At 48.8% G+C, this 22340-nt stretch overlaps 1 protein-coding gene across 1 annotated transcript; it reads right to left on the bottom strand.

Moving 5' to 3' along the window:
- Positions 1-7363: 7363 nt before the first annotated feature.
- Positions 7364-21932, bottom strand: DENND4B (DENN domain containing 4B). Its single transcript, XM_044675052.1, has 29 exons — positions 21855-21932; positions 20785-20894; positions 19692-20031; positions 19066-19318; positions 18744-18813; positions 18265-18434; positions 17928-18172; positions 17605-17671; positions 17449-17507; positions 17078-17222; positions 16478-16653; positions 16144-16244; positions 15628-15843; positions 14402-14547; positions 14041-14180; positions 13797-13923; positions 13156-13362; positions 12645-12773; positions 12092-12255; positions 11679-11857; positions 11030-11418; positions 10632-10754; positions 10276-10445; positions 10050-10188; positions 9594-9830; positions 9281-9398; positions 8989-9154; positions 8590-8654; positions 7364-8295 (listed from the first exon to the last, which is right to left on the bottom strand). Exons 2-29 carry the CDS (start codon positions 20792-20794, stop codon positions 8150-8152), a joined length of 4497 nt encoding a protein of 1498 aa, XP_044530987.1. The 5' UTR covers positions 20795-20894; positions 21855-21932; the 3' UTR covers positions 7364-8149.
- Positions 21933-22340: the final 408 nt, after the last annotated feature.

Genomic DNA, 22340 nt, shown 5'->3' with positions numbered 1-22340 from the left:
TTCCAATTTTTTTTTAGTCTCTTATAAAAATAAACAATATGGAAATAAGTTTTGCATGATACTACATATATAACCCAGATCAAATTGCTTACCATCTCCAGAAAGGTGGGGAGGGAAGGGAAGAAAGGAGACAATTTGGATCAAATAACTTCAGAAAATGTAAAAAATTGTTACTTTGTAAGGGACTTATGAGAAAGAACACTATTCACATCTAGAGAAAGAACCGTTGGAGTAGAAACACAGAAGAAAGACATTTCCTTGATCACATGGTTCAATGGGGATATGATTGGGGATGTAGACTCTAAATGACCACTCAATTGCAGCAAATATTAATAATATGGAAATAGGTCTTAATCAATGATACTTGTAAAACCCAGTTGAATTTCGTGTTAGGTATGGGAGTGGGAGAGAGGAGGGGAGGGAAAGAACATGAATTATGTGACCATGGAAAAATATTCTAAATTAATTAAAGAAAGAAAGAACTTTAAAAAAGAAAAGAAAATACATATGAAAAAAAATTGTTACTATATGTAAATGATAAAATATCTTCAAAAAAAGGAAGACTTTCTGTTCACTCAAAAAATTTTTTCCAATTCTTTGTCACCTCAAAAAGAGCTGCTCTAAATATATATTTTTTTAAACCCTTGTACTTCAGTGTATTGTCTCATAGGTGGAAGATTGGTAAGGGTGGGCAATGGGGGTCAAGTGACTTGCCCAGGGTCACACAGCTGGGAAGTGGCCGAAGCCGGGTTTGAACCTAGGACCTCCTGTCTCTAGGCCTGACTCTCACTCCACTGAGCTACCCAGCTGCCCCCTTAAATATTTTTTTAAGTAGGTCTTTTTCCCTTTTTTATGATCCCTTTGGTATACAGATTCAGTAGTGGTATTATAGGATCAAAGGGTAGACAGCACAATTTTATAGCCTTTTGGGTACAGTTCCAAATTCTATATGGGGCAAACTTAAGACCCTTTGCTTAGTTGCCCTCCTCTGAGTGTTCTCAGGGATATCATTGTCCTTCCTAGAATGGGATACCCAGAAATGAACACAATACTCCAACTGTACACTAACCCAAGGAACTATCACATCCCTTCTTATTAGACCTTGCCTTTCTTAATTCAGTCTTTGATTGCATTAGCTTTCTCAGCTATCATGTCATACTGTTTAGCTTATATTGAACTACTAAGACCCCCTGATCTTTTTTCAAATAAATTGCACAGATGGGAAAGACACAAGTATACAACAGTTTATAAAAGAGTGGGTTAAAAGTGTGATGTAGCCACCAAAAAAAGCTAATTCTTGGTTAGTCTTCAATGATAGATATATTGTCTAATACCAGAGATCTTAATCCATATGTAGGCTTCTCTGGTTAAAACACATTTAGAGTAATGTGTTCAACTTGTAGGCACCACAGTTTAGGAAAAACATTGACAAATTGGAGAACATCCAAAGCAGGATAAGCAGAATGGTGAAGGTCTTAGAGATCATGCCTTATGATCATCAATTATTAAGAGTTTTATTAAGTACCAAAGAGTTCACATTGTAATAGGTGAGACAACAGACAAACAAGACATATATAGGAAGGGCAATAGTGGATAGAGAGCCAGGCCTAAAGCCAGAATGTTCAAATATAGTCTCAGGTACTTCCTAGCTATATGACTCTGGGCAAGTCACTTAACCCCATTTTCCTAGCCCCTCCTGCTCTTATGTCTTAGAATTGATGCTGGCAGCAAGAAAGTGTTTTTTAAAAATAAAAGACAAATACAAAGTAAATGGGAGGTGATCTGAGAGATCTAAGAGAATGCACTAGCAATGGGAAAGACCTCCTCTAGGATGTGGAATTTGAGCTGTCATAAAGGAAGCACTCCAGGCATGGAGGACAACCAGTGAAAAGGCGAGAGGTTCTATGAGAGAATGCTAGTCTGACTGGACTGTAGAGTGAAAAGAAGTAAATGTATAATTAAGTTAGAAAGATAGGTTGGGACAAAGTTGTGAAGGACTTTAAATGCCAAACACAAGAGTTTAGATCTTATCCTAGAGGCAATAGGGTGTCAATGGAGTTTACTGTATAAGGAATGATATGGTCAGATCTGTACTTAAGGGAAAAATCACTGTGAGGCAGTCATATAGAGAATAGATTGGAGTAGGGAGGCTTAGAGACAGGGAGACCAATTAGGTAGACACTGCCATAGTCCAGGTGAGAGGTGATGAACTAAGAAGGTAACTATGTAAATAGGTAAAAGGAAATAAACATTTTGCTTAGAAATAAGTGGGACATATAGAAACACTGATATCACACTTTGATGTAAGTTGAAAAAAAAACCACTTTCTAATAATTAGAGGTATCCGAAAATGGAAGGATTTGCCTAAGTGTGATCTTTCTCAATAGAAATCTTTGAGCCAGACATTATGGTTATGAGGTATATCAAAAAGGATTATTGTTCAGATATGGAAAAGACTTGCCTGCCTCTGAGATTCTTCTAAATCTGTGATTCTCTGCAATTCTGTTATCTGACCTTTCCTCCTTCCTTGTAAAGTTGATTAAAGATGACAATAAATGAAAGACTATTAAATATCATCTTATTAAATTTGGTCTTTTATACCCATGGGTACTTTGGGAACCTATTGTTTTCCAGTGTGTTATTTGCAAATCTGATAAGCATACCATGTATACCATCATCCAAATCACTAATAAAAATGTTAAGCATAGTATTCCTGAGTCACTTCATAAAAGACCTCCATTCTCCATTAATAACTACTTCCGTGGTCTGTTTATTCAACTAGTTCCAAGCCTACGTCACTAACATCTAGTCCATGTCTTCTTCTTGTCCACAAGGATAGCATGAGAAATAGTGGGTCAAATACTCTGTCGAAATAAATATAAAACAGTAGCAAATAGGCTGTAGTAATCTAGTGTTTGATCAACTGAAAGATCCAAGCTTTTGGGATAAGAATTCAACATTTGACAAAAATTGCTGGGGAACCTGGAAAGCAGTTTGTCAGAAACCAGGCATAGACCAACATCTCACACCCAAGATAAGGTCAAAATGAAAAAATTATTTAGATGTAAAGGCTAATATTATAAATAAATTGGGAGAGCATAGGAAAATGTACCTGTCATATCTAGAGATAAAGCAAGAGTCTATGACCATAACAGGAGCTAGAGGAGATTATGGTAAATAAAATACTTAATTTTGATTACATGAAATTAAAAAGGCTTTTGCACAAACATAATTAATGCAGTCAAAATTAGAAAACAAGAATTGGCCGGGGGGGAGGGGGAGGACATTTTGCAACAAATTTTTCTGATAAAGGCCTTATTTCTCCATAAATGATTAAAGAATATGAACAGGCAATTTTTAGGAGAAATCAGAGCTATCAAGTCACATGAAAAAATGCTCTAAATCATTGTCTGATTAGAGAATGCAAATTAAAATAAGTCTTACTAATCTCATACCTATCAGATTGGCTAATATGACATAAAAGGAAAATGACAAATGTTGGAGGGGGATCTGGAAAAACTGGTCACTAATGCACTGTTGGTAGAGTTGTGAACTCCAACCAAGTCTGGAAAGAAATTTGGAACTGTGCCCAAAGGGCTATAAAACTGCATACTCTCTGATCCAGCAATACTACTACTAGGTCTGTATCCCAAAGAGATCAAAGAAAAGGGAAGATGACCTATATTTATAGCAGCTCTTTTTGTGATGGCAAAGCATTAGAAATCAAGGAGATGCTCATTGGTTGGGGAATGGCTGAGTAAGTTCTGGTATATGATTCTGATGGAATATAATCGTGCTATAAGAAATGAGAGGATGTTTTCCAAAAAAACAGGACTCACGAACTGATGCAAAGCAAGCAGAACCTGGGCAATATATAATAACAGCAATATTTTTCAATGATCAACTGTGGGTGACTTAGCTATTCATATTGATAGTGATAAAAGACAATTCTGAAGGACCCATGATATAAGATGCTATCCACCTCCAGAGAGAACTAATAAACTATGAGTATAGATTGAAGCTTTTTAAAAAACTTTTCTTTTCCCATGGCCAACATAGTCAGTATTGGCCAACCTTGAAATATGACCTCACATGTATAACTGAAATAAAAGTTCTTGTCTTCTCAAAGAGGACAGAGAACAGAAAGGAGGGAGTTTAGACCTCAACATTTTTTTATTATTAAAAAATTTACATATAGTTGGGAGATATTTGACAAAATATAATTTTAAAAAAGAAAATGTTACTACATCTACTGACATTTCCCTGATTTACGTGTCTAGTTATCTTGTCAAATACGGAAATGAGGTTAATCTGGCATGACCTGTTCTTAATGAAGCCATGCTGGTTCAGTGACTGCTGATTCCCTTTCCAAATGCTTGCTGATAGGCAGGCTTCATGGTTTGAGAAAGGGAAGCTGCTCTTAGGGTTGGAGACATGAGTGAATATGTCTAGGTTTCCTAAATTTTTTGGTATACCTAGTTATGCTTTTTTTTTTTAAACCCTTACCTTCCGTCTCGTAGTCAATACTGTGTAGTGGCTCCAAGGCAGAAGAGTAAGGGTAGGCAAGTGGCTTGCCCAGGGTCACATAGCTGAGAAGTGTCTGAGGCCAGATTTGAACCTAGGACCTCCCGTCTCTAGGTCTGGCTCTCAATCTACTGAGCTACCCAGCTGCCCCCCCTTTTCTAATTTGACTCAGCTCTTTGTATTTTTGAGAAATAAAGCCCCCTACTTGTACTTCTTAGCTTCTGCCAATTCGGAGACCTCAGGTGGAGAGAAGACTTTGTTATCACTATTGCCATCATTAGTGAAACTAGAAGAAAATTGGTATTATTGCAAATTCCTTGAAGCAAAACTTACAATCATACCCCTATATTTGGTGGCTGGCTTCTCCCTAGAAAGAAGCATCCATCTCGCTAGTTCCAATATCCCACCAACATTATTGTATGGATACAAACCATGGAATATGTCTCCAAAGAATTGAAAATTAATATCACATGAAGAGCAATGGAAAGTTGCATGCAGAAGTGAACAGACTGCAACACAGAACTAATGAGGAACTTTGAAGAGCAAGAGTAAATGATATAATAGGGAAAATAACAAGACAAAGAAGATGAGCTGATCTCATGCCAAAGGCCTATGATGAGAAGTGGACAACCTGATGTTCCACTGGTATTGTAACATCAGGAGAAAGCAAGATCACCATTCTGTCAGGTGAACCCTCACTGGTGAACTTATGGGAAGACAGCACAGGCACACAGGGTATATATAAGCAGAGTTGGGATCTGCATCACTGAGGTCCAAATTGATGGGCTCCCAGAATACAACTCTTTTGGGGGCTGCTAGGTGAATACTTCCTAGCTGTGTGATTCTGAGCAAGTCACTTAAACCTATCCACCCCACCCCCACTGCCAAGCCCTTACTGCTTTGGAACCAATACAAAGTATTGATTCTAAGATGGAAGGTAAGAGTTTAAATATATACATACTGCTCTTAGGAGCTAGCACAGGGCTGGCTACATAGCAAGCACATGGGAAATACTTGAAGTGAAAAAAGTTTGCATTTCCATAGAACTTTAAGGTTTAAAAAGCACTTTAGATGTATTACCTCATTTGATTCTCCCAACAAGGTAAGGTAGGCAGTAAAACATCTATTCCCATTTTGCAAGCTGAATAAACTGCAGATAAGGATAGGAGACTTGTTTAAGGTCAAATGGCAGAGCCAGATCTCAGGTGCAGGTCTTTTGACTCCCAAATTCAATATTCTGGTGATTACATTGCCACTATTACTCCTACTATTGACCACTTATATAGCGCTTTAAGGTTTGCAAAGCACTTCACATTAGTTTATTTGGTCCTCACAACAACCCTGTGAGGTAGGTGTTATTGTTATCCTCTTTTTACAGATGAGGAAACTGAGGCTATGGTTAAGTGTCTTGCCTTACAGTTGCACAGCTAGTGAGGCAAGATTTGAATTCAGGTCTTCCTAACTCCAGTTCGAGTGCTCTATACACTGTGCCACCTAGCTATCTATGGGAATACCATGAGAAAATGAGCTAAAAGTTCTAAGAAGAAAGGATCAGGATGTGGGAGGCAGGCTGGGGGAGTAGTTTGAGTAGGAGAAAGGTAGAGTAGAAGGGAGGAATGGTCACAAAAGAGAGGCCAGTTAATGGGTAGTGATTAACAAAGAAAAAGGCATCAAGAAAACATTGTTTAAAATACACAGAAAACAAAGAGATATAGCAATTTTGTTTCCATTGTAACATTTCTTTAAAAAAAAAAAAAAAAAAAGGAAGTTTGTACACTCTTGTCCTTTGAACCTTGAAATGTTTGTAGAAGTACACAATTTAAAAGAATTTTTAAAAGCAGTAACGACTTCCCTGAGAGGTGGGAGTTTGTCTCTAGAGGAAGCTAATTCAAGAAGTAGCTACCCTTGCCTTACTGGGCCTGGGAGAGCATGAGAGAAACACACACACACCCTGAACACACACACACACACACACACACACACACACACACACACACACACTGCTTACAGGATCCCAATATTTCTAAGTTCTTTTCTCCTGTGGTCTCCAGAAATCCCTGCTTTCTCTCTCCCATCAGGTGGAGGCTACTGTAAGTGATCATGTCCTAACACTTCTGCCCACTACCCCCTAAAGATGTTTTCTTGGCTAATTCACTTCAGTAATTACTTTTGTGGCTCTGCTGAGCTGCTGTTTCCTGTGTAGATTTCATTACCATGAGAAGGAGGGAGCAGGGCCAGGCCTCCTATCTGAGCCTAAGGGGTTCGGAAAATGACAGAGATGTGTCACATCTTTGGCTTTTTCTAAAAAAAGTCCATGTGCTCCCTTCCCCAAATAGTGCATCTGGCTGACTGCTGTGATGGTGGAAGCAGTTACCCCAGCTCCTGAAGGGAAAGGAATCGAGCCGTGTTCCTAAAGTACAAGTAGCAGAGGGAACACCAGCAGAGAAAGGATTATCCCTGGGAAGGTTCCCAGAGGAGTTTAGGGGACATAATATAGGAACAGGGAAAGAAGGATAGAGATGAGCTCAAGGGCCCCAGAGAATGGACCCTTTGTATAAAGTAGGAGTGGGAGGGGAGGTGACAAGGGGGCGATTGTGTGGGAAGGATGGAAGCGCCACACAGACTGGCACCACCATGGGCAATGCCAGATTTACTCCCCTTCTTGCTCCCAAGAAGGGGAGAGGCACCCTCTAGCAGAGAAAGACCTAAGAGTCAAAGCCCACCAGAACTGAAGACATGGACAGGGGTCCTTTTTAAACAGAATACAACTGGGTGACTGAGCCTCAGAGGAAAGCCGTACCCTCCCCACCCTGGACACAGGAAAGAGGAGACAGCAAAGAAAAGAGAGAAGCAGCTTTTACTGTATTTACATCCAACAAAACCTCAGACAACCGTTATTGCACAGATCAGGGCCCTGGGTGGGTGAAGCAGCCCTGGGTGGGGGAAGAGAGAGCAAGGGAGAGGAGGGGAAAAACACCCCAGTTCCTAGGGGAGAAAATGGGGATGTCAAATGTGTGTAGGGAAACCAAGCTTCAGCCTCCCTGAGTTCTCATTCTCCAAAGGGAAGGGGGTGAGGCGGAAACAACTACAGGCCCCAGGACTTCCAGCTCCTCACCTTTCCAGTCTTAACAGGGACCCCAAAATTGAGGCAACTGTTGTGGCTCCGGAATAAATAACAAAATAAAATATTAATATTGAGGCGGAAGGTGGGGGTGGACCCAGGTGGAAAGGGGAGCATCTCTGACCTGGGGGAAAGGTGAGAACATCCCCGAGGACCAAGGCAGAGGCTCAGAAGTTCTGTATCTTTCCAGTTGTTTTTTAAAACAAAAACTTCTAAAATGGCAGGTGGGCATGGATCTAGGGGTGCCTTAGAGGGAGGCACCTGGATTTGTGGAGGGCAATGGAGAGGCAGAGCTGTGTCAACCCTCCTTCCACATCAGCACAAGAAAAGCGGGTCAGAAACAAGGGGAGTTGTGACTTTTGGTATCAGCGACCTCTCCTGCCCCAATTAATGCCCCCAGACTGGGCATTCTGCCTGGCACACTCCCTAACCTTGGGGAGCAGAGGAAAGACATTACCCAGAGATTCCTCTGTCCCTCAGGCTGGGAAAGGAGGCCCAAAGGCCCTAGCATTCCAAAGGTGCCCCAAAAAACTTGCGACAGTCGATGGCCTTTGGGGTGGGCATCTGTGCCCGCCGCCGTCGCAACTCCTCTTTGCCCAAACTGCTCGCCAGCTTATTGAAGGCTGCCTTGTACTTCTTGTCAAAGGCCACTGGCAGAGGAAAGGAGAGAAAGGTGATGTGAAGAAAGAAACATAACCCCTAAGGGTGGTAGGGAACTGAACCCCTCATATTATCCCTAAAATATCCCATCAGTATATCCAGAACCTAGGGTTTGACTCATCCCAACATTCTGGCTTTTGAGGCACCTTCACAGTGCAGAAATTTTCAACCGATTACATGTAACTGGGAAAATAAACATCTTTGAATAAAAAAATGTAAAATGTTTTCAACCAAGCAAGGTCCCCAGCTCCCCATCCTTGCCTACCTTCTCTCTTTCCCCTCACCTATATCCACATGGTCCTTGCCCAGGGCAGCCAGAGTCAAGAACAGAATCTCTCGGTAGATGCTTCTGGCGGGGTAGAAACATAAAAGGTGAATGAGTATGGGTGTTTGGGCGTGGGGAAGGAGGGGTACCCGACTAGGAAGGACAAGACTATAGTGAGGATAGAGGGCTATCTTTGGGGTGAGGAGCCCAGGCCTGAGCCTCAGCTTGGCAGCTTCCTACTCATGTGTCCTTGGCTCTTTTCACCACTCTGGGTCTATAGCTTATGGTTCTATGGGAGACCTTCTGGAGAGGGAGAAGTTTGGGGAGAAGACAGAGTAGGAAGTCTTGAAGAAGGAAGGGGACGGGGAAGATCCCAATGGAGAGGGTGCCACTATCTTGAAGGGAAGAGTAGAGTTACCGCTGCAGGTGCAGGCCCTCTGGCGGGGAGCCTAGTGTATCCAGGAGAAGTCCCACAGCCTTGTGGACTTCATTGAATCCCACGTGGAGCAGCACAGCCTCCAGCAGAGCAAGATTCAGAGGCGCAGGCGCTGTGCTCGGCCAGGCCACCCGATGAGGGATCTGGCCTAGTGGGAGAGGGAAAATGGGATCCTGTGATCACAGGCCCTTCTGGAGGGGAAAGACTCACACCCACTATTGAACGCCATCTCCTAAGCAACCCCTCCCCCGCTCTGCCCAGGCCTCAGACTCACTGTGAGCCCTCCAAATGACGTAGAGAGGAGGACAGCTGTCAGGGTCAGGGGTCAGAACATCCCACAGCAGCCGTACCTGCACCAGAGCTGGATCTGAGGGCAGCCAAGGAGATGGGGCCTGGGGGTTGGGGGGAGGGTTAGAGCCGGGCCTGGAAGACAGGGGGCAGAGGGATGGGAGGCAGGGGAGTAGCTAGTAGTTTGAGGGTGTGAGATGAAGCAATAAGGAGACAGAGAAGGAAGGAGAATGCAAAAGACGTGGAGTATGGGACAAGAAAACAGAGAGGCAGAGACCGGTCTATTTAGGGCCACTGACCTGGGTGGAGGAAGGCCCGTCACAGGCAGCTAGAATGAGGCCAGGCAAGGTGCTGGGCAGCCGAAGCCTCTGGAAGTACCAAAGCAGGTTCCAGAAGAGAATGGGATGAGAAGCAGGCAGTTCAGGTAAGGCAAGTACCTCACTGCCCTCATTTTCCACCAGGGACTCCAGCTCCTTGCGTAGCACCAGAGGACTCAGGTATGCCCATGCCCCACCTTCCACTCTCCTTGGAGCACTCTGCCCACCGGGCCCAAGGAGGAAAAAAAGAGTTGTCAGCGCTGTGCCTCGTCCCTAGGGCTCTGCATCTCCCTGGCATTCTCTCACAGGCGATGCCATCCTGCCTCTCCCCCACTAGATACCCTGGCAACAGCTTCACTTTGTGCACTCCTCAGAAATGAACCCTCACCCAGGAGGTCCTCCCTCACCACCGGCTTATCCCTGGCCTAACACACTTACCTCAGTGTCTCCATTACAAACAGAGGAATCGTCTAGGGCAAGGCAGAGCCGTCGGTCGCTAAGGACAGGGCCAGGGCCCCCAGGGACAGGAGCATCTCTATTACTGGCACCTGTGGAGGTGGGTGTACCATGAAGGTCACTGCCGAGCAGACAAAAGAAAGGAGTCAGAACCCAGCTCTGAGCTCTTCCCCAACTCATCGCCCCACCCTCCTGGACCCTTAGGTACCGGGGCCTGGAGTCAAGGGTCTGGACACTAAGCAAGGGCACAAAAGGACGAGAGCAGAAGGGGCAGGTGGTATTGAGGTTGGAGTCATCAGGTGCCCAGCCTGCCATGATCTCCTCATCATACACTAGGGAGTCACAGGCTCTACACAGAGAACAGCTAGACAGAAGAATCTGTAGGGAACATGAGAGGTGATTGCTTAAGGAGCCACCAGCAACACCTCCAGCTCCCAGCACCCCCCCTTCTTAAAATTCCTGCCTTTCCCCAACCCAACTTCTTCCCTAGAACCCCCAGAGCTTCCCATTCTTCTTGTTTCCCAACTCTGCAGCGTTACATGCAGAGAAGAGAAGAGGACTTACCTCGACTGGGGGAGGCTGGGAGAGACCAGGGGTGTCACTAAGGCGCTCCGAGGAACGCTGAATGCTGAGGCTGCTGAGGGAATTCTCAGAGAGATCCCACTCACTACCGAGAGACGTTGAGCTCTACATGGGAAACCAGAGGATTGGCAAGAAGGCTGCTTGGTTCTGACTCCAAGTCTTTCAGATGGCCACCCCACATTAGGCGCTCAATCTACCCACCCCATGAAGGCCATAAACGTCCAGTGGGCCTTCTTCCGTTCAGGGCACCCACTGTCAGACACTACTGGACATGTTCTCTCTCTCCCAAACCTGAAGGGACAGCAAGTTGCCCCTATGCCAGTACAGCTGACAGGTGTCTCCCGCCGTAACTCCCCCAGGTCCTTCCCAAGCTTAGATACCTCAGAGGCAGTGGATCCTGGACGTTCCCGGGGTCGCAGGAGGCTATCCATAGGGCTTCGGCGGGCTGGGAGGGGTATGTCTGAGGGCAGCTCAGGTGGAGGGGCACGAGAGGCAGGGCTGCGGCGGGAGGGGGTGAGCAGCTGCTGCAGACGGGCACCTATTCCCCGCCGGGGAGTACCCACTGCATCCTGCCGCTTGCCAGTCTTGGGTGCCTGCCCACCCAGCCCATCTAGGGCCTCAGCTGAATGGGCACTCAGAGCCATTCCTGTTCCCCCAGGGCTGCCTCCAGGTGCTGGATCTTCACTTGCCAGGCTTACATCAGAGAGGCTGCCATCATGCCAGGACAAAGGGGACCCCTGGGGCTCTAGGACACCCAGGGCCTCTATCACTAAGGGAAAGAGAAGGGTCAGGGAGCATGATGCTCATCCTCTAAGCATCAAAACTACAAAGGGAGTAATCCTCCCTCCCCAAGCTGTCCTTGCCATCAAACAGACACAATCTTGGGCACATGGACACTGGTGATGCCAAGCCCCTACATCCTAGTAAAAATTCTACTTGGCACTAACCCTCCCATTCCCATAAGGTCCTATTTTCTCCTGAGGCAGGGATATCAGGAAAGTGAGGTAAGGAGGACATGTTGGCACTCACTGTGTGCCACACCAGCCTCCACAGTGGGTTGTGCCCCTCGGGCACTACCCAGACTACCACTCTTCACCAGCCGCCCAGTGGGAGAGGCTGGGTCCCGAAAGCTTCGCCCTGCCCAGGTGGTCTGGCGATGAAGGGGACGGGTCGGGGAGGGCCGCTCCAGGCGGGGCTCTGCAAAAGAGCTTCAGGTAGGTACAGTGTCTGAGGATGAGAGACGAAGATCCCTGCCTCCCTCCCCCAACCAGTGCTAACACACAGACCTAAGGTGGGGAAAGCATGTCTTCATTATTGTGCCTATTAAGCAATATGCTTTCCAACCCTCAAATGAGCCCAAGTACTTCTATCTTTCCCTGGACTCTTGCCCAAATACAATTTCCCAGTCCCTTCGGCCTCCCTCCATGCTACTGTCCCCCTACCCACCTGGCTGGGAACTTCTTGCCCCCCTCAATGCCTGTTCCTGCTGCCTCCGCTCCCGAAGGGGCTGACGGAATTGAGCAGCTCCCAGGACCACATTCCGGAGCTTGGCCCAACGGAGGCGGCCACCTGTGGTTCCTGATGGCCACTTGCTTTCCAGTACAGCCTGCCAGACAAAGCACCTATTATGCCAAGACAGATCCCTCTCTCCTCTGCTTCCCAAGTAAAATACCATGCCAGTCTGTGTGGAACATCCCCACTGGCTTCCAGGGCTGATGTTCAAAAGCCTTCTCTACCCCATGTCTCTGAGTAACCCACAAATATTCCATTTAGGATGTAGTTGTCCAAAGTGGGGTATAGTTATGAGCAGGGTCAAGAAGAAATAGCTAGCCTGCTCCTCCTGAGAGAAGTCCATAAGGGATGGGAGGGGAAGGGAAGAAGCTATAGCCTTAAAAGAAAGCCTCAGAGGAGAAACATGATTTAGGGACAAGGGAGCTGCTCATGGACGTCCCTAGCTTGTCTATTTCCCCCTGGTCTATTCCCAGCAGTAGGCACCTTGTTGTAGTAACCATAGGTGATAGTGTTGGGCACAATGCCTGCTCTCCTCATGTCCAGCATGACCCGTACAGACAGCACAGGCTCTCCATAGTGGGAGCAAAGCTGCATCAGCACACGGTAACACACCTGCAGGCAGATGGGTAGGGTGAGAGATGATGAAGGCCTGCCTCTACCCATCAGGCCTCAGGTCCCATAGCTACCCATTTCAACCTACTTCATCTCCCTCTCTCTTCACTCTTACCCCGACCAAGATTTTCTTAGCCTTAGTCCTGTGTACTCCTCACCAGGGTCATCCTTTTTTTTTGTTGTTGTTGTTGTTCCTAAATCTGTGACATCTATCACTTCATCCTCCTTCTTCCCCATGTACCCCCCCATTTCTTCCACTCACAGTCATCACTTACGGCCCCCCCAATCCTGTTGTCACTCTGACTCCTCTCCATCTCCCTTCCCTATCATTTCCCCCATCCTCCCACCCCCCTCCACCTGATAACTCCCTTCTGATACCCACCTCATCAGGCAGCACCACCTTTCGGCTTTCCATCTGTCGAAGGACCTGGTAGGCGGTATGTAGTGCCCGGACTCGAGAAGAGGAAGACCGAACATAGGCAGGTAAACACAAGAACCACAGTCCATAACAGTGCCCCAGCAGGCACCGTGCCCAGAGCTCAGGCACTGCTGCTGACTTCTGGGCTACCCGCTGTGCAACCTTCATCTCCTGCCAGGGCACCAGGACGAAAAAAGTGTCAATAACATGATGCCAAAGAAGGCAGACCTCAGGCAGGTACTTTGGATCAAGAGTATGATACTCTGGACAGGTGGACACATGGACACAGTGTCCATATTTTCAATGTTCTGCTTAAGAGTTCCTGAGCAGGATAAGTGCATGATGCAAGATCAGACAGACAGAAATTCCTAGGGATTGGGAAGACCTGAAAGATATCTCCTGAATGCCCAGGAAGAAGGGACAGTATCTGGATTTCCAAAGGAAAGTATAGTGCTTGGGGAGGTGGGTACGACCCCCCCCTCACTCCACTGATATTCAAACAAGGAAGTACAGATGAGGAATCATCTGACCCAGGAATTAGAGAGAGAGTGAACATAATTCCTGGGATCTGTGTTAGCTCCCTGAGGTTAACCCCTCTTGATTACCTGTTTGGTTCGTCGGGGAGCAGGGCTACTGGGCGCACTTCGAGAGGGGCCCGGTGCAAGAGAGGGTCCAGGCTGTTCCTGGGGGGTCTCAAACAGTTCGGCCCGCAGCTCAGGGAACCCATCATAACTGGAGGAGTCACAGGACAGCACTTTCAGTGGGGAACAGTCATTGGGGACCAAGGAAGCTTGCAGGGGGATTTAAAGGAGTAGGGATGGGGAACAGAGAGGAAGAAAAGGTTCTCACCAGTAGAGAGGAGTGGACTCGCTGCCCTCAGTCACTATGGGCTCCTCAGGAGGGGTGATAAAGACTGTGAGCTCACTCCCTGATGGCTCCTCCAACTCTACCAAGGGCACAGGCTCTGGCTTCTCTTGTTCGGGATGAACCTAAAGGGGATTTAGTATGGAGATGGGCATGAGGTTTGCTAAGGGGAGGGGCACAAAGATGGAGGGGACGGGGGCGCATGAGGGAAGTAAGTTAGAGAAACAGTTACATCCGAGGAAAACAGAAACAGACACAGACTGAGACATGGAGAACTGCACAGTCAGGCAAACAAAGAGGTTCAGAAGCCTAAGAAGGAACTCCAAGGTGAGGTCACAAGAGGTACCTTGTCAACACAGGAGTCAAAGAACTCCAGGGCAGCATGGCGGGAAGAACCAAAGGAGCACTCCTCAATGAACTGTGAGAACATTTGTGTGTGCAGCAGCTGGGCATAGAACTTGTGGCTGGAACGTTCTCGGGACTTTAGAAAGCCTGGAGGTGGGAAGGAAGGTGATGCAGTGCCCCAATGATGCCACACTTCTAGGAACTATTTCCAAAGGGCACTGGCCCTACCCAGCTAATGCATACCAGGGACCATTAACAGCACAATCATGATAGCAGTTTACGCTGAGACCTGGCTCCAGTGCCCAACCCCATATTACCTGTGTCTGTTTCATAGAGCCCCATAATCTGTCTTCCCTCCTCTCCTCCCATTTCCTCTCCCCACCAGCTCCTACCACAGCCTCTGGCACAGAATAGGCTTTAATGGCAATAAACGCTTTACTGATTAAATGATAATGGACATATCTGTTGTCCTTCCAAGATTTTCAAAGCCCTTCACATAAGTCATCTAGTCTAACCCTCAAAGTCTCCTAAAGGAAGCAACTATGTTTTAGGATATCTCTTTTGTAGATAAAAGGGTCTGAGACTCAGATTAAGAGAACTACTGTCATATGACTCTTGTTTTGGTCCTAAGGTTCAAACCTATTGTCCATTGATGCCAAATCCAGCACTCTTTTCACAAAGACCTGGGTTCAAAACCAGCCTCAAACACTTACTAGCTGTGAGCCTCAAAGCTATAAAATGGGATAATCATACCATTACTTCATAGGGTTGTTGTGAAGTTCAAATGAGTTTTATGTAAAATTATATATTTCTATAGATATGCAAATGCAAACAATCACTGCCACACTGACTCCAGCAGGCATGAAAGAAGCCCATCATTTCCCTGGCAGGCTTTCCTCAAAATGATTTCTCTAGCATCCAGCTCTGTTCCCCCAATCCCTCTTCATCTACCTAGAACTGATAGAGCTCTGTCCAAAAGGATCATTACATTTACCTCTGACTCTTAGTTGATCTATCTCCCCCATCAAACTGGGAGCTCCCCAAAGATGGAGTGTCAGTGATCTTTTTTGGTCTCTCACTCCCCTCTTTGTGTCAAAATTCTCCCTGGCTCTGCCAGCAAACCCCTACTTGGCTCTTACTGCCCGCTCTCCAATCTCTGAGAACTCCCCCCTTAAAACTCCCCCCCACCCAGGGCTAGCTCTGTGGGTGGCTCTACCAGACTCTTACCCTGCAAGAAAAAGAGGTTTTCAACATCACGAGCACTTTCCGAGGGTGCCTGGGTGAGTGGCCGGAGGAAGGCTCGATAGCCCTTTAGCAGACAGGCCATAAATCGAAGGAAGGCACCTTGGACTTCCCGCTCTAGTCGTGCCCGCCTCCCACACACTGCTTCGTAGTCAGTCAGCAGAAACTCCAAAGATGCCTCCTCCTCAGGTCTTGTGTACGCTGGGGGGTGGCAGGGCACTGAAGTCAGGGTAGCTGAGATATATATGCCCTACTTCCAAGTACATACTGCTAACTCTCCTCCTCTCAGAGCAGGAGAGAAACCTCTGCCCAAATGACACTTTCAACTGCCCCAACCACACTAAAATAAGTGTTAAGTCCACTTACTTCATCTATGATCATTTCTAGATTCCCTAAATCTCCCGTATAATTTCCAAGGCCTCCAAAATTCCTTCAAATGTTAAGTCATAATCATGACACACACACCCCTCCACCCCCAACAAGCCACAAGGTCCTACTCACTCTGATCCAGTTGCTGGTGAAGGGTGGTCAGTGTGTTCAGCAGCACTTTGTATGGTCGGCGGGGAAGGGTCCTGGGCAGGAGCAGCTTCTTCTCTTCTGTCCTGTGAGGTATGTGGCAGAGGGGAATGTAATCTGCAGTCTTCTTTCCTATTCCTAAAATGCCCCCAACTCTGTGACTAAAGCTGCTTTTCTGAAAGGGGGCCAGAGCCCTTGCTTGTCCTACTACCTCATGCCCACCCTTGTGCCAGCTCCCCTGAGCCCATCCTGACTATACCTGCACCTTCCCACCTTGCCAGCCCCACCACCCTCAAAAGCCACAAGTCACCATCCTCACTGGAATAGCGTGTTGGTATCAAGGTCAACGCAGATGACATCAGCAGGTGGGTCATGCAGGTCAAAGTAGCTGGAGTGGATGCCCACGATGAAGGGTACAGGGGCACTCAGCACATCTGCCAGCACCAGTGGGCAGAGAGGGATGTAGGGGCACTGCCAGTGCAGTGGGAAGATCATCTGGGGCAGGGGGTAGGAGGCGAGAGGGGGTAAACCCTGGGGTCCAGGGAAGGAGAATGGCAAACAAGGGGAAGGGCCAAGAGGGTTGAAGGACTGAGGAGAAGGAGAAACAGGACTATAGAAGACAGGGCCCCAGACTAGAAATCTTTAAGACTGAACAAAGGAAAAGGGAAGGGCCCTGGTAAGGAATCTGCCTAGGAGATGGCACTGAAGGAGAACACATAGTGGTCTCTGGGTCAAGTCTTGGGAAGGGGCAAGTAGAAAGAGAAATCCAAAAGAGAATCCCAAGAGGGGTCCAATGGCCTAAGAGAAGGTTTTAGCTCAGAATGAATATCCAAAGTAAACATCGTTCTAGGGGAGGTGTCCTAGGACATGTTTAAAGGGAAGTTCTAGAGATCAAGGTAAGCAAGGATAAGGGACTCACAGAGACCAGGGCCTCACAGACACTAGTGAGTAAGTCAGGACGAAGAGAGTGAACCAGAAGTTTATGCTCGGTGAGGACGGCAATCAGCAGAGTTACTGCCAGCTCAGGCCCCAGGCTCTGTAGCAGCTGCAAGAAGCTGGCACCACTGCAAAGCAACACCCCACACCCAAACCCAGCAAGTCACCAAGAGAGATCCCCTCAAATGTCTGGACCAGCTTCAAGAAAGAGATGCCAGTCTAGACCCCCAGGCGATAGCTGAATCCCTAGAAGGATGGACAGCAGTCAGATTGAGGCAATCTTATCCATCTGCCAGTGGGTAGCACCCAATTTAAATCCCAGTGCCCACTCTCCATTCATTCAGAAACACATACCTCAGAGGCAGGGGAGATGAGACAGGCTGACAGAGGAGCAGGTTGTCATAGGGGGACATCTGGGGGTGCAGAAGACAGAGCCATTAGTGGATAGGGGAAAGCTCTGCAACTGTTAAAGCCCTGTTGAACTGCCCCAGGCCAGGCCCCAGTTCTCACCTGTACCAGGATACGGGGTCTCTGAGGGGAGGGGAAGGGAACATTGTGCATGAAGTGGGAGATGTGCCTGGGAAAGGTGGAGGGGAGAAGATAGCAGGTCAGGAAGTAGATCTCCCTAATCTGTACCCCAGTCTCTAACCCCTCTACCCATTTCCCCTTAGATTACCAGTTCCTTCACATTTCTTTTCACCTTCAACTCCTCCTAGGCTCCCATTTCCATCACCCCTTCTCTCCCCCTATATTCCTCTTATGTGCAATAAACCATAACCCCCCCCCATCTTTCTCTCCTTCTGCCCCCTCTCCCCAGGAGGGCCAGCACTCACGCTTCCAAGGGCAATCGGTGGGGGCCAGAGACAGAGTATCGGTAAAGGAACGTGAGAAAGGCATGGAAAGCAGAGAAGGCAGGCCATCGGGACAGCACAGCTACAGCCCGTCGGCTGCGCACAGCCCGGCCACCCAGTGCCCGGCCCCGGTCTACTGCACTCATCAGCCCCAGTGCCCTCGCCTGACGCTCCGAAAGACGAGCTCGTGGGAATGCCTCATAGAATTGCAGAGCTGCCCCATACACCTTGGGGGAAGGCAGAGGGTCAGACCAGCTTTACTTGTAACCCCCTCCCCAGAACATTTCTCTCCTCCTCCTCCCCCTCATTCCTGTCCTACCTTATCACCAGCAGCCCCTGTGAGCACGAAAGTGGAGAAGACAGGCACGGGGTATTTGGTTTGGGCAGGCCAACATTCAATGGTGGCTCCCATAGGCAGGCAGAAGACAGGCACAGACTCAGGCAGCGGAAATGCCTCATTGTCCTGCTCTGGGTACCGGCCTAGCAGTTCTGGGTACCAGGCACAGCATAAGAAGAAGGGGCTTCTGTCAGACTCCAGAAAAAGTACACAGGGGATACCCGCGGAGAGACACATGAGCATTACAAGGTACAGTGGAGAATGTGGGCACTCAAAGCTCAGGAAATATGGGGAGGCACACAAGGAAAATACTACTACTAATAAAGGTTCAAGCAATATATTTAAAATATCTTAACCACCTGGTTTTCTGGTTTTGGGGGAAGGGAATGGGCACCATCAACAGAGGGAACATTTTTAAAGTAAAGAGTGGAAAAGAAGGGAACATAGAGCCAGTCACCAACCTGCCTCATAGACCAGTGTATTAGCCTTTGCCAGGCCCACCTTGTAGCACAGGTAGACGTCTGGGCCCCACTGAACAAGACAAGAGACAGTTCAGATACAAAGGGAGTTGGTACCCTATTGGTACCCTACTCCAGATCTCCTATGAATTTCTCTGGTTCTCATTACTCCTAAGTCCCAGGTACTTGCTCTCTTAACATTTATTCCCTGAACCTGGAAGCAGGATTTCTCTTAATCTTGCCATGAATCCTCCTTCATCTTGGTCCCTTATAGACAAGATCCACCACCCTATCCCATTCTGTTGTTTCTACCCTCCCTGCTCACCATGCCAGGATTGAGATTTCGAGGCAGGCGGCAGTACGTGTGGGGAGTTCCCTCGCCTTTGCTGGGCAAGATCAGACAGAGATCAGTGATACCCAGGGCATGCAGTCCTGCCCCTTCAGCCGCCCGTCGATAAGTGAGGTAGGTGCGGGGATGCCCAGGGCCTGGAGGAGCCAGGTTGGCAGAGTGGCTATAGGGCGTTGTCTCCAGCACCTGGAAACCTGGTTTAGGATGTTCCTTCCCCTCATATAATACCCTGGTGAGTGAAGTAAAAAGAATATCAGTAACACATGAAAAGGGAAGAGATACCCTAATCTTGCCATACTTTCAATACCCTTAACTCATCAAATTTGTTATTCCCCCCTTTACCTAGCTGTTATCATCACTACAGAGATTTTGTCTGCCCTTCCTAACTTGCTTTCCCTTATACACCATTTGCTTCTGCCATCCATCTTGCTTCTTCATTCAGCCCTTTCATATCCATTCCTTCCCTCCTTTGCCCCCCCCACCAACTGCACTCCTCACCCTTCTCTGTCATTTCATTTAGGTTCATGCCTCATTCTCAACCTCCCAACTTCCCCTCTTCCTAGGCCCCTGACCAGGCACCAGTGTCTAGGATGGTCACTCACCCTAACTCAACAAGAGGAGGCTTGTCTCGTCCTCTTCGATAACAGATGGTAGGCTGGGAGCCACCCAGAAGTCCAGCACTGAGCTCCAGCGGATGCCCACCAGCTGAGGCTTGAATACAAGTGTAGCCTTGGGGCACCTCTTCTCCCAGAGCCCGGGCAATGATGGCCACATCTGTGATGGGCTCTGCTGGACGGGGTGGGCGCAGAGGCCCCCCTGGCTCAGGGCCCCCAGTTTCCTCAGGGACTGTCCCTCCACTCCCTGCCAGCCCAGCCACCACAAAGTAATCCACCAGCCGGGGGGGCCGCTCCTCTGCCATGGCCCCCCCTTCACTTACTGCATCTAGAAGTGACAAAGTAAGGAAGAGTGTGAGATGGGAGGAAGACGGCAAAGTCGTTATGGCAACTAAATGACCCTCATCCTTCTCCCCCTACCACACTCACTCAGAAAGCACAGTAGGAGATTGGCCAATCATGAACTCTCCCACTTATGACATCACCATGACCTCAGAGCCCACCTAGTCTCCTTAAAGGGGAACAGGTCCCTCAAGTCACCCATCATGGTGACATCATCATTCCCCCTGCTATCCGGGATTCCCTCTCCATCCCAACTCTGGCTAGGATATCCCTAGTGAAGTAATCTTGTACTTTCTTCAAGGACCTCCCCACCACGGTTTTACAGTAATGCCCATTCCCTAGTAATGATCTCACACAGGTTAGCTGTGACATCATGCTAACTTCACAGACTTCCTAAAGGATTCATAAGCCTGGTTGGTACCTTTGCTATGATATCATGGAAGTAAGCTAGTCCTTCTAATGCTCTTTAAGGCCCCACTCCCCTTTTGATTTCCCATAAGAACCAGGGCTACAAAATCATGACTATTCCATCCCCCTGAAAGACTCGCAGTAACTCAACATATACATCTAACCCACCCAAGCTCTTTTAGCACTCCCCACCCCATATACACACACTTTCAGATCTGCAGGGACCAGGAGGACCAGAAAGGAGAGAGAGGCTCTTCCTTTTCCTCTGCCCCCACAAGCCCATGGCTGGAAGCGGACCCACCCAGGCTGGGTCCCTCACTTGTCTCCTCACCTGCTTCCATAGCCCAGCACCAAGGGAGGGGGTTCCTGGAGGGGATGAGGGGAATCCTGGGGAGGCTTGGGGGAATGGCAGCTCAGAAGGAGTATGGCGGTAAAGGCAGGCTGAAGAAAAGGGGGGGGGGATGCATCAGAAGGGAAGGGAGGTGACTTCCTGAAACAGCCGAGGGGAAGCTGTAGTTAGGCCAGACGGAAGTCAATGTATGGGGGTGGAGGGGAGTGCTGCAGAAGATACCAGCAACCTGCTATCCCCAGCAGCAGGGAACTTATAACTGAGCTAAGTAACAGAAAAAGGCTGCAAAAGTGTTGACCCCTAATGATCTCTATATTTCTTCCCCTAGAAATCTGACTCTACTCCTACTTCAAAGGAGAAGAGGAATCAAGAGTGCCTGACTGATCATTCACATAACCTGGCCCCTAGGCTCCTCTACACCCCCACACACACCCCCCAACTCGGCTAAATTTAGCTCCAAGCCAGATCCTAGGAGGTGAAGCCCCGGCAGCCAGCGTCAGGTTCCTAATTTAGCGCCTCAGCTTCCCACCTGGCATGGCTTGACTCCCTCACCCTTCTCCCCGCTCAGCAGGCATTGACCTCTTCTGGGGCCCCGGTGATGGGTTTGGGTGTCCCCTCCTTATGAGATCCCAGTTCTTGTTATCACTTCCCTCTTGGACTAAAACCACCCCCGCCCCTCCGCCTTCTTGAGGGAGGCATCTTGGATTCTCTCCCAGGAGGAGCCCAGGTGGTACTTTCTCTCCCCCTTCCCCCACGGTGCCTTCACCCCCATCCCAGAAACAGTGATGGGAAAGAAAAGAAGCTGCAACTAAGAGGGCAGGGGTCCCTAACTTTGAGGGAGGCTCGGGGGAAACAGCTGTCTGCGACAGCGTGACGAACACATCAGCGAGGGGTGACCAGGGACTAGAAGCAGCTCCGGGGGTGGGGGTGGGGGGCTGTGCTCCTTCCCATCCCTCCCTCACTTTCGCTTCCCTAGTAGAGAGGAACCGGAACCAGATGTGCTACGAAGAGGGAGAGCCCTTCCCGCTCTCCCCGACCCCCTCCCGACCTACCTGCCTCGCGGCTCCTCGAGGGGCGTCCGGGCCCCCCCTCCCTCCACCCCCTCGTTGGGGAGGGGGGGGGAGGCCGGGAAGGACGGCGAGATGTTTACCCGGCCCCGGACATCCCGCGCCCGCGACGCCCTGGCCGGGCTTCTCTCCCGTCTCGCTAGGAGGGCTGCGCGCGGGACCCTGGCCCGCAGTGAATCCTGGGCGCAGGCGAGGGTGAGGTGAGGGCAGTCGCCCAGGCGGAGCCGAAGCCGGCTCAGCCCGGCGCCCCTCCTGCCGTCCCTCCCGCTGCGACCGCTACGCGCCTCCGTTATCCTGCCGCGAACGCGGCCCCGGCTGTGCGCGTGATCCTGCAGCCTGAGCCCGGCCCCGGCTCCCGCTCCCGGCTCGGCGTCTCCACTCACTGCTCCCTCCCTCCTGTGGCTGACTGCCCCCCCCCCCCCCGCGCCAGCGCCCCCCGGGACGCGTTGGCCCCGGAGGCGCCTTCCGCCC

Source organism: Gracilinanus agilis, chromosome 4 (assembly GCF_016433145.1).
Source record: "Gracilinanus agilis isolate LMUSP501 chromosome 4, AgileGrace, whole genome shotgun sequence".
NCBI classification, from domain to species: domain Eukaryota; kingdom Metazoa; phylum Chordata; class Mammalia; order Didelphimorphia; family Didelphidae; genus Gracilinanus; species Gracilinanus agilis.
Note: the sequence above shows the minus strand (reverse complement) of the source record. Positions and strands in the feature narration are given on the sequence as shown.